This window comes from Desmodus rotundus, chromosome 4, assembly GCF_022682495.2.
Source record: "Desmodus rotundus isolate HL8 chromosome 4, HLdesRot8A.1, whole genome shotgun sequence".
NCBI lineage: Eukaryota > Metazoa > Chordata > Mammalia > Chiroptera > Phyllostomidae > Desmodus > Desmodus rotundus.
In genome coordinates this window covers 54237216-54249529 of record NC_071390.1, presented here as the reverse complement: position 1 = coordinate 54249529, position 12314 = coordinate 54237216, and the positions used below count along the sequence as shown (strand labels likewise).

At 40.1% G+C, this 12314-nt stretch overlaps 1 protein-coding gene across 1 annotated transcript in view; it reads right to left on the bottom strand.

Moving 5' to 3' along the window:
• Positions 1 to 10895, bottom strand: part of LRMDA (leucine rich melanocyte differentiation associated) — a 736140-nt gene extending 725245 nt beyond the window's left edge. The window contains exon 1 of the mRNA XM_053922690.2: positions 10557 to 10895. Within this exon, the coding sequence (XP_053778665.1) occupies positions 10557 to 10603 (47 nt within the window). The 5' untranslated portion in view covers positions 10604 to 10895. The remainder of the gene's footprint in view (positions 1 to 10556) is intronic.
• Positions 10896 to 12314: the final 1419 nt, after the last annotated feature.

Here is a 12314-nt window from a genome sequence, read left to right as displayed (position 1 = left end):
GAACAATTGGAAATCTCAAACACTGTTGGTAGAAGTATAGATGGTATAATCATACTGGAAAAGAGTTTTGCCCGTTTCTATCAATTTAAACCCATGTCACCCATGCCACCTAGCAATTGCACTCCCAAGTATTTACCCAGGAGATTAAACTGAGAGCTACACAAAGACAGTCACATGAATGCTCATAGGGGCTTTAGTCATAATAATCAAAACTACTAATAACCATCAACAAGAAAATGGATAACAAATTATTATATATTCATATAATGGAATAAAGTACTGATATGTACAGCATAGGTAAATTTCAGAAATGCTTCACTAGGGAAAAAAACAGACACATAAGAGTACGTACTACATGATCCCATTTCTATGAAGTCCACAAATAGCACAGTGGTTTCCTACAGAGGATGTGGGCATCATCTATAAAGCAGCAAAAGGGAAATGTCTGAGATGATGGAAATGCCCTATCTCTTCATTGGGGTTACACAGTGTATGCATTTATTAAAATCATTGAATAGTACACATAAGTTCCATTCATTTCACTTCATGTAAATTTTTCCTTGATATAAAAAATAAACACTGAAATAAAATAAAATTTGCTTAGAAAAGAAGATTTTTAAAAAGCCATCTGGGTAGAGTATCAGTTAGTATCAGCTCAATTATGCTATGGTAACAAAGAGCCCCCAAGTCTTAGGGCCTTAAGCAGTCATCCTGCTGGCCAAATATAGCCTGTTGCCTATCTTATAAATAAAGCTTTACAGGAATACAGTCATGCCTATTTGTTCATGTATTTTCTACGTGTAACAGTTAAGTAGTTGTGACAGAGACTATGTGACCTGAAAACTAAAAGCCTAAGATAATTTCTATCTGGCCTTTTATAAACAAAGGTTGCTTTTTGACCCCTGACTTGAAAACATAAAGGTTTATTTCTCTCACACTCCACGTTAATTAGGAGCCTTCTGGGAGCTCTGCTTCACATCATCTTCAGTGTAGCACCTGGCTGATGGAGAAGACTACCTGGAATGATGCTGGCCACGGTGACAAGGGAAATTAGTAAGTTCTGAAGGATCTTATACCAGCAATTAAATGATCTGGCTCCAAAGCACCATATCACTTTTCCTTACAACTCCTGGGCCAGAAGTATTCCCATGACCCCATTCACACAAGTGGACCAGAAAGTACAATCCCACCGTTTGTTTATACATGGGCCTGAAAGTGAAGAACTGGGATATTTGCCAAATGGCACTAACGACCACCACAATTAAACTGAGAACCAATCAGTCCAGGTGTTTATTTCCAACAAACATGCATAACCCTGCTGAAATATTGTCCTACTGGGTAGAAGTTCTCATCATAAAAATTCCAAAAGTTGCCCCTCGCCCTTCCCTTTGGCTCCCATGTCACTGGAGAGAGCAACCCAGCACTGCTTTCCATACTCATGGATCTAGATTGCAAATCTGACTATCACCTTCACATTTAATTTCTTTAATATGGGGTTTTCCTTAATAGGGGTTTCAGTCCTCAAGAACAAGTCAAGACTCTGTGACCCAGACTCTGCCAAACCTCTGAGACCGTGCAGCCTCATCTCTCTCTGCCACTGGTTCAATTTTGTCATGCTGGATGGAGTTTATAATGACCCAGGCACAGCATACTGTTTCTGGACTCCATCCACTCTTTTGATCCTGTGGCTTCCACTGTGTGCAATACCCGCTCCTATCATTCTCACCCTTGAAGACTCAGCACAGTCATTATCTTGTCCACAGAGCTTTCCATGACCACCAGTCAGAGAAGACTTTGCTGCTTTGCATCAGACCCAAACTACCCACACTGTTGCTACTGCCCCAGACTCAAAGTAAATAATAAGAGTACTGAGTCCATGGGGCAAAAGAACAACTAACTTACTTAGTATTCACCAGGTGCTAAGTACTTTTCTAAGCACTTTTCATATATCATTTCATGTAGTCCTCATAACGACCTACAGGTAAGTATTAGTGTCATCACTATTTTAAAGTTAAGGTCACTGAGGCATAGTTAATTAATTTGTGCAAAGTCCTACAGGTGGTAAGTGCCAGAGCTGAGATACTACCAATAGGTTGCAAGGCAAACTCTTAACCATTCTGCTACCCTGCATTTCAACACTGAGCAGACAGGTCTATCTCCTTTGAGAGTATAAGCAGTTCAGCAGCAAAAATCAACGTCCCATTCCTTTCTGTACCCCCAGCACCTGGATCATAGGTATTTAGGTAATAGTTACTTACATCAGGATCTGTTCACATGAAATGAGACCCTGGATTCCCCAAACAAAGCTTTCTGCTAAATAAAATCCTCTTGACTAGTGACATTTGAGAAGTGGACAGATAATTACCACGTATACTTTTTTCTGGATCCCAGCCCTTTCTCCAGGGCTGCTGGCCTACTTGTAAATGGAGAGACAGGAGAGGTCCAAATTACAGATCATTAGAAAACAAGCTACTCTAAGTTGGGACAAATATCTATCCAATCATTCAGGAACTTTTACAGAATCCTGACTGTTTGGAAATGTAAGAATTTGACTTCTCTGTTCAGAAAACAGCACAAAGCTTTCCTAAAAGTTTTTCCTTCCTCATATAATCATGCTTTAAATTGTTAATAGCTACAATTATGGAAGATGGCATTGTCGTGCTTGTAATTTTTCCTATCCCCCTTGGTATTTATTGATGATAAATGGCTTTATTAAAAAATAATGATAATTACCTTGTTTGGTTGTATATCAATATCGTTTCAGTTTTTCTTTATTACCAATTATGGAATTTTATGAATTGCCAAAATTTAGTTCTTTTATTGGTTTATATTCTCTTGGTGGTATAAAAGGGGGAGGAATTAACAATAATTTCATTCCTTCATTCCCTGACACCACCCCACTACAACCTGCCCCAACTCTTTCAAGAAAGCTGTCTAGTATACTATTCACATGTGGCCACAGGAGGCTGTAATTTTTACTGCTACACAATTCTAACAATTAGCTGCGTACCCCAAAATTCTCAACCACAGGCCAGTGCCTCCCCAAAAGGTAGAAAATAAAAGGGTTTCCCCCACCATGATTTCACAGACTCGGCACCTACAGTTCAAAATGGAGACACTTCTTGTGGAACTGGGGTTTGAAATCTATTAAATTAACTACAAGAAGATCATATGGACAAATAGCCAGTCTCAGTGTTCCCCAGAAGAAAATTCCATTTGCTTTACTAAATACCCACAACCATCACAGCCAAAGCCACCTTCCACATAGAAGATTTCATAGCTCTTAGATAGTTCCCTTCCAAAAGATACTCCCCTTGAACCACTTACGAGTTCTCTCTGGTGACTCTCAGCTCTCAAAAGGCTAGGAAGACTACACATCTCTTTATCAGTGGCCCTCCATTGGGGTACAGCCCAGCTCATAGTCTCTACAAAACATAAACTGATTCAAATCAATGACCCAAATGTAAGCAGTCCATGCTCCTTTGCAAAGAGTGCATTTGCCAGTGGTTTCATAAGAAAGTGAAGTCCTTCTCCTTAGCATCAAGAAGAGGAACAGTGTGAGCTCTTAGTACTTGATGTGTAAGTCAGACTGCATTAGGAGGGAGAGGAGCACAAGGAAAAGAGCATCACAATTGGAATCAGACCCTATCTGTCCAAACTTAGTCCATGTTCTTGGCCTCTTTCCACCTCTCTCCCTGCAAAAACGATTTCAGCAACACCTGCAACTCAGAATTGTTGCAAGGATTTAATGAGTTAAACTTATGGCAAATACTTACTATTTAATATATGCTATTAGCTCTTTTCCTTTCTTCTCGCTTAGTAGTTCTCAACTGAGGCAATTTTGCTCCACAAGAAGTAGCGATATCTGAAGAAATGTTTTGTGATCACAACTTGGGAGGGTTATGCTACTGGCACCTCCTAAGTAGAGACCCAGTAGCTGCTAAGCATCATACAATTCACAGGCCGGCCCCCACAACAAGAATTACCGAGCCCCAAATGTTAATAGTGCCAAGATTGAGAAGTTTTGTTCTAGACAAGTGTGAAATAATTATTTCATTATGGTTGTTTATTCTCCATATAGCTTATCTCTTTAAATGAGCAGAGACTTACTGAGGACCTACCACGTGCAAAACTCTACTCTGCACACATCCTTAACCATTTTGTGTATTTGGTTGCCTGCTGCCATTTTTCCATAGCAACTCCCATCCTCAAATACTGTCCAACCCTATGAACGTCAAGCTTTGGCTTCTCCTTTCTTCTCGATGCTGTTCTCAGTGGTCCTGAAGTCAGGCATGCTGTGTGTCAGAGCAAAGACCTGTATTAATCAACCATTCCAAATATAGCAACAGCAGTTTGAAAATCAAAGAATGGGCCTTGGGGACATCAATATTTGCATGTTCATAATAAATACTTAACTACACATCTGTGCAATGTTCAATGTAGTTGGGGAAGAAAAAGGACATTTATGTTGGTTTTTGTCAACTTCCACAAATCAAGCACCTGATGTGCTAAAGAAATGTAAAACCCAATAGTCATAAAGATGATTTTAAATGTGTTTATAATATGCATTTGTGAATCGGAGACATGCTTGATTTACCCTGAAATTTTTCTAAGCATCAATTAGCCTATACCTGCCCCTTGCGTTAGTGGAACAATTTTTCAATCTGTGCATTAACATCCATCTCTTTTCTATCTCATATTCACCTCTACAACTCATATTGACCCTGGCTTCAACACTCAAGACTCAGTTTCATAATTTTATTCTTCTCTGTGCATGTATGAGTGCATCTCTCTGTGTGCAGAAGCCCCTAGGCACCACATATTGTGAGGTACAATCTGCTAGGCTCTAGTGTAAGTGCTTTGTAGTCACACTCTCATTTCATTGTCACAAACCACTACAGATGCAGATGATACCTTCTTATTTTTCAGGAGAAACAATGAAGGGTTATATAGGTTAAGTCATTGGTCCAAAGCACACAGCTAAAAATTATCAGAATGAGTGTTCACACCTTGTGTGTGTGATTCTAAAATCCATGTACTTCACCACTACACTATATTAGGAACAAACAGATCTCCATCTGCTGAGTGCTTTTTGGAAAGAGGTAAGCAGTGGGCATACCCTTTGAAGACAGACTATCAGACCACGGAGCATGGGATAGAGTAAGAGAATATGGGATCCACTCAAATCCACCTCAAAGAATTGCTCATCCAGAAATGCTAGCTCATATGCAGAAATTTATATGTAAAAAGATATATACTACTGTATAATTGGAAAAGCTGAAAAGAGTAAACAACCTATATGGTGGAAGTAGATCCGTGCTATGGAATAGAGAGTCGGAGGACTATGGCAAAGAGGGCTTTGCTTACCCATCCCCCTTCCTCCTTAGTAACAATGATTTTATTCTGGGTGTCAATGTACCCAGCTTAAAGACTGCATTCCTAAGCCTGCTTTGCAGCCAGGGATAGTTGTGTGCTAGTAAATCTGGTAAATTTTTCACAACCAGCTTACTCTTACCAATTTTTATGGGTCAAATTATCCAACTATGGCCAACTTCAAGCTACCACATTGAGACTCACAAAAACTTCTGAGAATGTAACAATTGCCTCTTGCAACTAAGAAAGAGCCAGCTCCAGCACATGCCTAGGGGTAAGCAATAAGGTGTAAAGAAATTTGTCCTTCCTTAAAAGTGTGTTAGACAGTAAGCATGGGAGTGTTTTCTTTTCTTCTCTCCTTCTTCCTCCTTCCTGCTTGGAGTTCAGATGATATGACTGGAAATCAGCAGCTACTCTGAGCCATGAAGCAACATAAAAAAATGACAGTGGTGCAGAAAGACCAAAGGTACAGACAGAAAGGAGAAGTCTCTGTTGACCTCATGAAGCCTATCTCTGGGCTCCTATATCAGGAAGAAAATAAAACTCCTATTTTAAGCCACTGTTGTTTTGGTTTTCTGTTACATGCTTCTCAACTAATACAGACTTGGTTTTTACACTCTATTACTTACACCTTTTATAGTGAAAATGTTTTATTCCAGTATTATTTTCAAATAAGAAAGGCAAAAAAAGTTTAACAGTTAAGTGGTTGGGCCCTTATAAGGGTTTCCAAGTTGCCAATTCTTATGACAGATCACAGGGTGGCAGTAAGGGAAACCAGGGCAAATCACAGACCTGGCACACATATCGACAATGTGGACAAGTCCTGAAAACGAAAGGGATAGACTGGAATCCAACCAAGTTCACAAACTGCCAAAAAGATTTCTTGCCAAAAAAGATTCAAAGGCCCCCTGAGGTAAGCCTTGGGTGAAACACACAGCAGGTGATGGGAAAAGCACAGGATGTGCTGCCAGGATGCTGTCTCCAATCCAGGAAAACTCCCAGGAAGGCTGCCCATGGAGAGGAAAAGCAGCAAGACTTTATTTCCTGGCTCACAGCAGGGGGCTCTTAAGGTGTCCCAATTAAGGGGACCCTAGAGATTGTAAAAAGGGAACAGAAGACAGAATATCAGACCATGGAGCATGGGACGGAGTAAAAATGTATGGGATCCACTCAAGTTTCTGGGCCCAAATAGGGGACTGCAAACAACAATCTGGTAGCTAGGAAAGCCCTAGGGGAGGGAACAGACAGATCTCATGGGGTCTTCAGGGTTCACATTCCAAAGAGGGTCACAAAAATTATACTGAGAGTGACACATTGCAAAATCAATCACTTTGTGATTCTTCTGCCTTGTCTTACACAAAATAACTGCCAAGTCTATTTAAGATGCATCTTTGGAGACCATGTCAAGTCACTATGCCCCACATGCTCCCAGTGTGCCCAAGAGAAAGGTGTGTGCCATGGAAAAGGCACCAAGCATAGGCCCCTATCCTTGAAGATGCAGCAATCTAAAAGAAAAATGCGTTGTGCAGAGAAAGAAATACCTGGAGAACCTCCATCTACGTTTAAGCATCAGATGTGTATTCACACCTTAGTGGTTAAGAATTCATAGCAGGAAAGGCAAAGAGGAATATAAAAACCATACAGAGAATACAGGTCTTCAGTCAGGCCCTAAAGAATAAATATCATTTGAGCCAGAAAAAAAATTAGAAAGAATATATTCCATACTGGAAAATGGCAAACAATGGGTGCTAAACAAATGTATTTCCAATAATCAAAGTAGGAAAGAAAAGGGAAGTGGGGAGGAAAAAATGATAATACTGGGCACTCATGGGCAATAATGTTGAAGAGAAAAATGTGGAAATTGTTCATTCTTGTATTCATAAATTCAACAAATGTTAAGTGCCTGATCACTTATTCTAGGGCCTCAAATATCAAACTTGAATACCGGGAGGCTAAGTAGGCTCCTCCTACTCATTGAGATTAATGAAATTTCACATTTTTCACACTGTCAAAAATGGGAAGATGTTATGAGGAGAAACAGTCCAGATATTTCTAGGCCTCAGCAGCTCGTGACTGAAAAAAGGTACCAACTAACCCAGGAGTAATGAGCATGCCCCAGGAGCGAAGATACCCCTTTCCCAACATTGTACTCTCTGTGAAGTGGAGGCCCCTAGGTGCCCATCAGTGTCCCAAGCCTCCCAATGTCCAGAGTGCCTTGAATATAGTGTGTACCCAATAAATATTTACTCATGGATCCTGCTTCTTGTTTGCAAAAGCCCAAGCAGGGGTAGAGCCAGGGTTGGTCAGTTGTCCCGGGTGCCAGAGAATCAAAACCTAAAGCTAAGTGCATGACATGTGTCCCCTGGGAAGTGGCAGCAGATTTTTCACAGTGGTTGATGAAACGGAGGGCAGGGGTCAGAGATGGTTACAGCGAGAAACACGTAATGGATATTGGTATTTAAAACAGAAAGTAGCCCTGGCTATAAGTTAATGTTTCATATCCAATAAAGAAGGCTAAATATCTATAGTTTTGATAGATTGCTATAAATGAAACATTAGAGGGGCTCTTAAACACCTTGCTTCAGACCTTCATTACATGAAATTATTCTTGAGCAGAATCTCATACCCAACATAGCTGGATCCCATTAAGTAGCCAGTTAGATAACGTAGGCTGTGCTTTCTCTAGTAAGAACAAGATCCGGAAGGAGTCTAATTTCTAAATTATCCTACGGGATAATTTCACCACTTCTGCAGCACAGGAGTATTGCAAGCCAGAGCAGCAGAGAATGTTCTCTAGAAATTCTCACTGTAGCCATCACACCCCTGCAGGAGATACGGGATAATTTCACAGTGTCTTCCAAAAAGCACACAATGACCAGGCTGAGTACTTAATGTACTTAATGTCGTATTAACAATCAAAGGGTTAAGACTGGGGAGATTGCAAATCTCCATCCGTGAAGCACCTGAGAGTGGGAGACCTTTACTTTCCAGACCCCTCTGAGAACTTCCACAGAATCACCAAGTTGGTAAAGATTTCTCTGAAACTGTCTTGTAGCAACTTCTTATTATTCAAAAGGGGACCAAAAGATCAAAATGGGAAAATTAAGAGGATGGGAAGAAAACACAAAGCCCAAATACCACTAACTGTGTCAGCCAAAAACAAGCCTGAGGGAAAAAACACAAACCTCCAAGGATGGAGGGAACTCAGATGACCAAAGAATAGAGGTCCTCTTCTGGTAACACCTGCTCATTTACACAGGAGCATGCCACACACGTTACCAAGGCTCCTGTATGTTCTTACCTTGTGCCCAGTGGCAGAGACTCATGTGGACTTTATCCTTACAGGAGGCACATGGAGTACCTGGATAAGCAGTGTTTTTTAACCTTTGCATTCAATATAGCAAGTAAAGACTATTTACCAGAAGACCCTACAAACCTGTTTCACAACATGTTACATAAATAATCCATGTTGTTTTTAAATTAAGCCAGAAGAAACTCTCTTCAGCGTAACTTTTGATCATAAGACCATCTCAATCAGATTTGTTCCTGTAGTGAGGACAGGGTGGAGGTGGAGTGACTGCTGATCAGTCACTTCAACAATTCTTGCTGTCCAGCTACAAATATGGATGTTTCTAGAATCATCTTAGTTCTAAATTCCTCCAACAGAGAAGCTTCCCCAAAATGAAGAAAGTATTTCACTCCAGCATACCTTCATCATGGACTCCTATATCTAAGTATGTTTCTTCCTTTGATACTTTTGACCCACTTGAACCACAGCAATATCTAACTTTCTCAACTAATCACTCATTCACAGTAATCACAGTTAACATGTATATACTACATACATTTTCACAGGCTTTATTTTTTATATACTAACCCAATCATCCTAACAATACCGTGAGATCAGTATTATTACTATCCCATTTTACAGGTGAGAAAACTGAGGCTGAGGGAGATAATTTACTACCTTGCCTGTAGTTACACAGCAGTTAAGTGGAAAACCTGATACATGAATCCAGCAACTTGGTTCCTTCAGCCCTGCTCTTAATCCCAACAGTATATTGCATAGGTTTTACTTGTTCGTTCCAAAGTTAAATAACATGAACCCAGACATATAATCCAAAGAGTAATAGTAAGAAAAAAACTCTAAGTGCTCTTGGCCACATTTCTCTCCCATTGCCACCACCTCACTCTCAAAACTCCCAGTATTCAGCAATTAGTCATTTCTTCTGCCCCCTAAAACATGTTTTTGGTATAAAAATGGCCAAAAGAAATCTCAGCAAGCACAAAAGGAAAGAAAACAATTAATTGTTAATTTTGACCATGTCACTGTGCCCTTGATATGGACATCTCAGCTCTTAGCCAGGTTTATAGGTTTTGGGTGTTTTGCTTAACTGGAAGAAAAGGAAGAGATTAACAGTTACTGAGCACTCTCTCACTATAGGCCAGGTAATATGCTATGTGTTTTCACCAACAAAATTGCCTTTAATACCAAAAGCAATCCCAGCAAAAGTAAGTAATGAAGTCTTATTTTTAAAGACAAAAAAACAAACCCCAGATTCAGAAGGTTAAGTACCATGGTCAAGGAGACTCACCTAGGACTGATGGCATGTGCATTTAAGCCAAAACCTGATCTAAAGCTGAGGCTATTTCTGAGACAGCATGCTGGGTGGTAGATACCCTATCCTTTAAAACCAGAATCCACTCTTAGATTTTTTTTTCCCCTCTGAGCAGTGAGTCTTTACAGATTTACTGGTTGTTAAATGCTACTGGCTCTAGCTAATACCCAAATTAACTAGATTCCTTTTGGAGGTTGTAAAATGTGCTACACACTCAACTTCTGAATTTAGCATGCAAGATGATGACCACAGCAGGAAAATGGTGCAACTTTCTTGGAAGAACAATGACGCCTGAAAGCCTATTTTTAATTTCTACCTTCTTTTATGAGGACTACGTGAATGAGGACACACCTAGGATACTGCATATTAATTTCAAAAGAGCTAATACCCAAAATGTCCCACCAATTTACTCTTCACTGACAATGTTAAAAGAAAATGATTTATGCAGATCAATCATCTCGCTCATCAAGTGCTACCCTGACAGCCAGCCTTCATCATTGCTATTTAAAAGGCACTGCTGACAGAAAAGACCGACTCTTTGATTAAGGGCCCTGTCTGGCTAACCTTTTATTTGAAGAATGATTGCCGCTGAGTGACAAATACTTTTCCATTCATTTCAAGGCAAAGATATTGACATTCAAATTCTCGATGGCTACACTGAGCAGATGCCCCTGTTGGCAAGAGGCTTAAGAGCAACAGCAGGTACACCATGGCTCTGGGGGCACGGGGAAAAGACTAAAACTAAAACACACATGCAGGCGCTGGGTAAAGGTTCTCAACAGGTGAAAGCTATGGGTCTCTAGGCCAGATCTTCTTTCCTCCATAGTTATCAGAGAACATCTGGTTGTAGTTTTGCCCCTGTTCTCTTCTTAAAAGTGTCCTTGTGTTACCTTGACCAGACTCGGAACTGCACAGGCAGCAAAGACTAAGAGTAAAAACGAGGTCAGGAGCATGCAGTTTCCAACCACAGGAGGAAACATCTTTTCCCACTGCACCCTGAATCTCATGATCCCAGTAGACCTTGCACTGAAAGTACTGGCCTCCTTTGGTCGCATAGGCCTGGAACTGACTAAACACAAAGTAGAAGAAGCATCTAAAAAATCGCCTGCCAAAAAACCCAATAACATTTAATCCTATATGCTAAGGAGAAAGAGGCAGGGATTGACAGAAACAGAGTGACCATGAGACACAGAAACTGAGCTGTTTTGTTTTGTTTTTTTTAAAGAAAGGCAATTTTTTTCTAATCCATTTCAATAGATGCTACCTTGGTCAGTACTACATATATATAATGTCAACATATCCTCACAGCTGGATTATTTTGGTTATATTCATTCCTTAAATGCAAAATATTACCTTAAAGGGACTCAGGAAAATTATGGATTAAGGAAGTCTATTTGTGACAAGAGCCAGCCCAAAGCCTCAAGGTTAATCATTTCCAGGAACAAAATGAAAATACCTCAGCAGGTCATCAGTGATTCCTTTTAAATCTTGCCGACATGCAATGTGTAGGCTTCAAGTGCTCACAAAGGACAGGGTACCCCAAAAACTATACCTCTGATGTCTGACAAACTCCCACCATGGGAGAGGCAGAGGACAGCCAAGACACAGACAGAACTGTTTTGTTTTTCCAGGCCTAACAGGTGACCCAAGCAGCAGGGTAGAGGAAGGTTGCAGGGCTCAGAGAGAGAGAGAGAGAGAGAGAGAGAGAGAGAGAGAGAGAGAGAGAGAAAACCTGCGTTCAAATCCAATATTTGCTGCTTATTAGCTGAGGGATATGAAGAAAGCTACTTCCTTTCTCTAGTCCTCTGTTAGCCCACCTGCAGAATGTCTACCTTACATGATAATTTGTGGACATGAAACAATATGCATTAAATAAAGCAACTTTACTTTACCTAAACCCCTTTTTCTTCCTCTCTTCTATTTGTTCGCTTGTTTGTATGGGAGTAACTCACCACAGGTATGGAAAAAACACAAGACTTACAGTTCCATGGCCAATGTACGACACCTGGTGCAGACACTTACTACCTGTGCAACTACACAGTCTTTGGAAAAGTTACATGCTGAACCTCAATTTCCTCACCTGTAAATGAAAACAGTCCTACTAGCCTTTACATCCCTCACTGTATTACAATGATTAAAAAATGATAATGTTCAAGTACTCTATAAGTTTTAAATCAATACAGAAATGTTTTCTGTAGTTACTATTTTTCTCAGAAAATCAGATACTCCAACCCACTTTTATTGTTTTTTTATTTTTTCTCCCATCTATGTTTCTCATGGTGAATAATAAATCAATAACCAGTTAATTAATCAGTAATCATC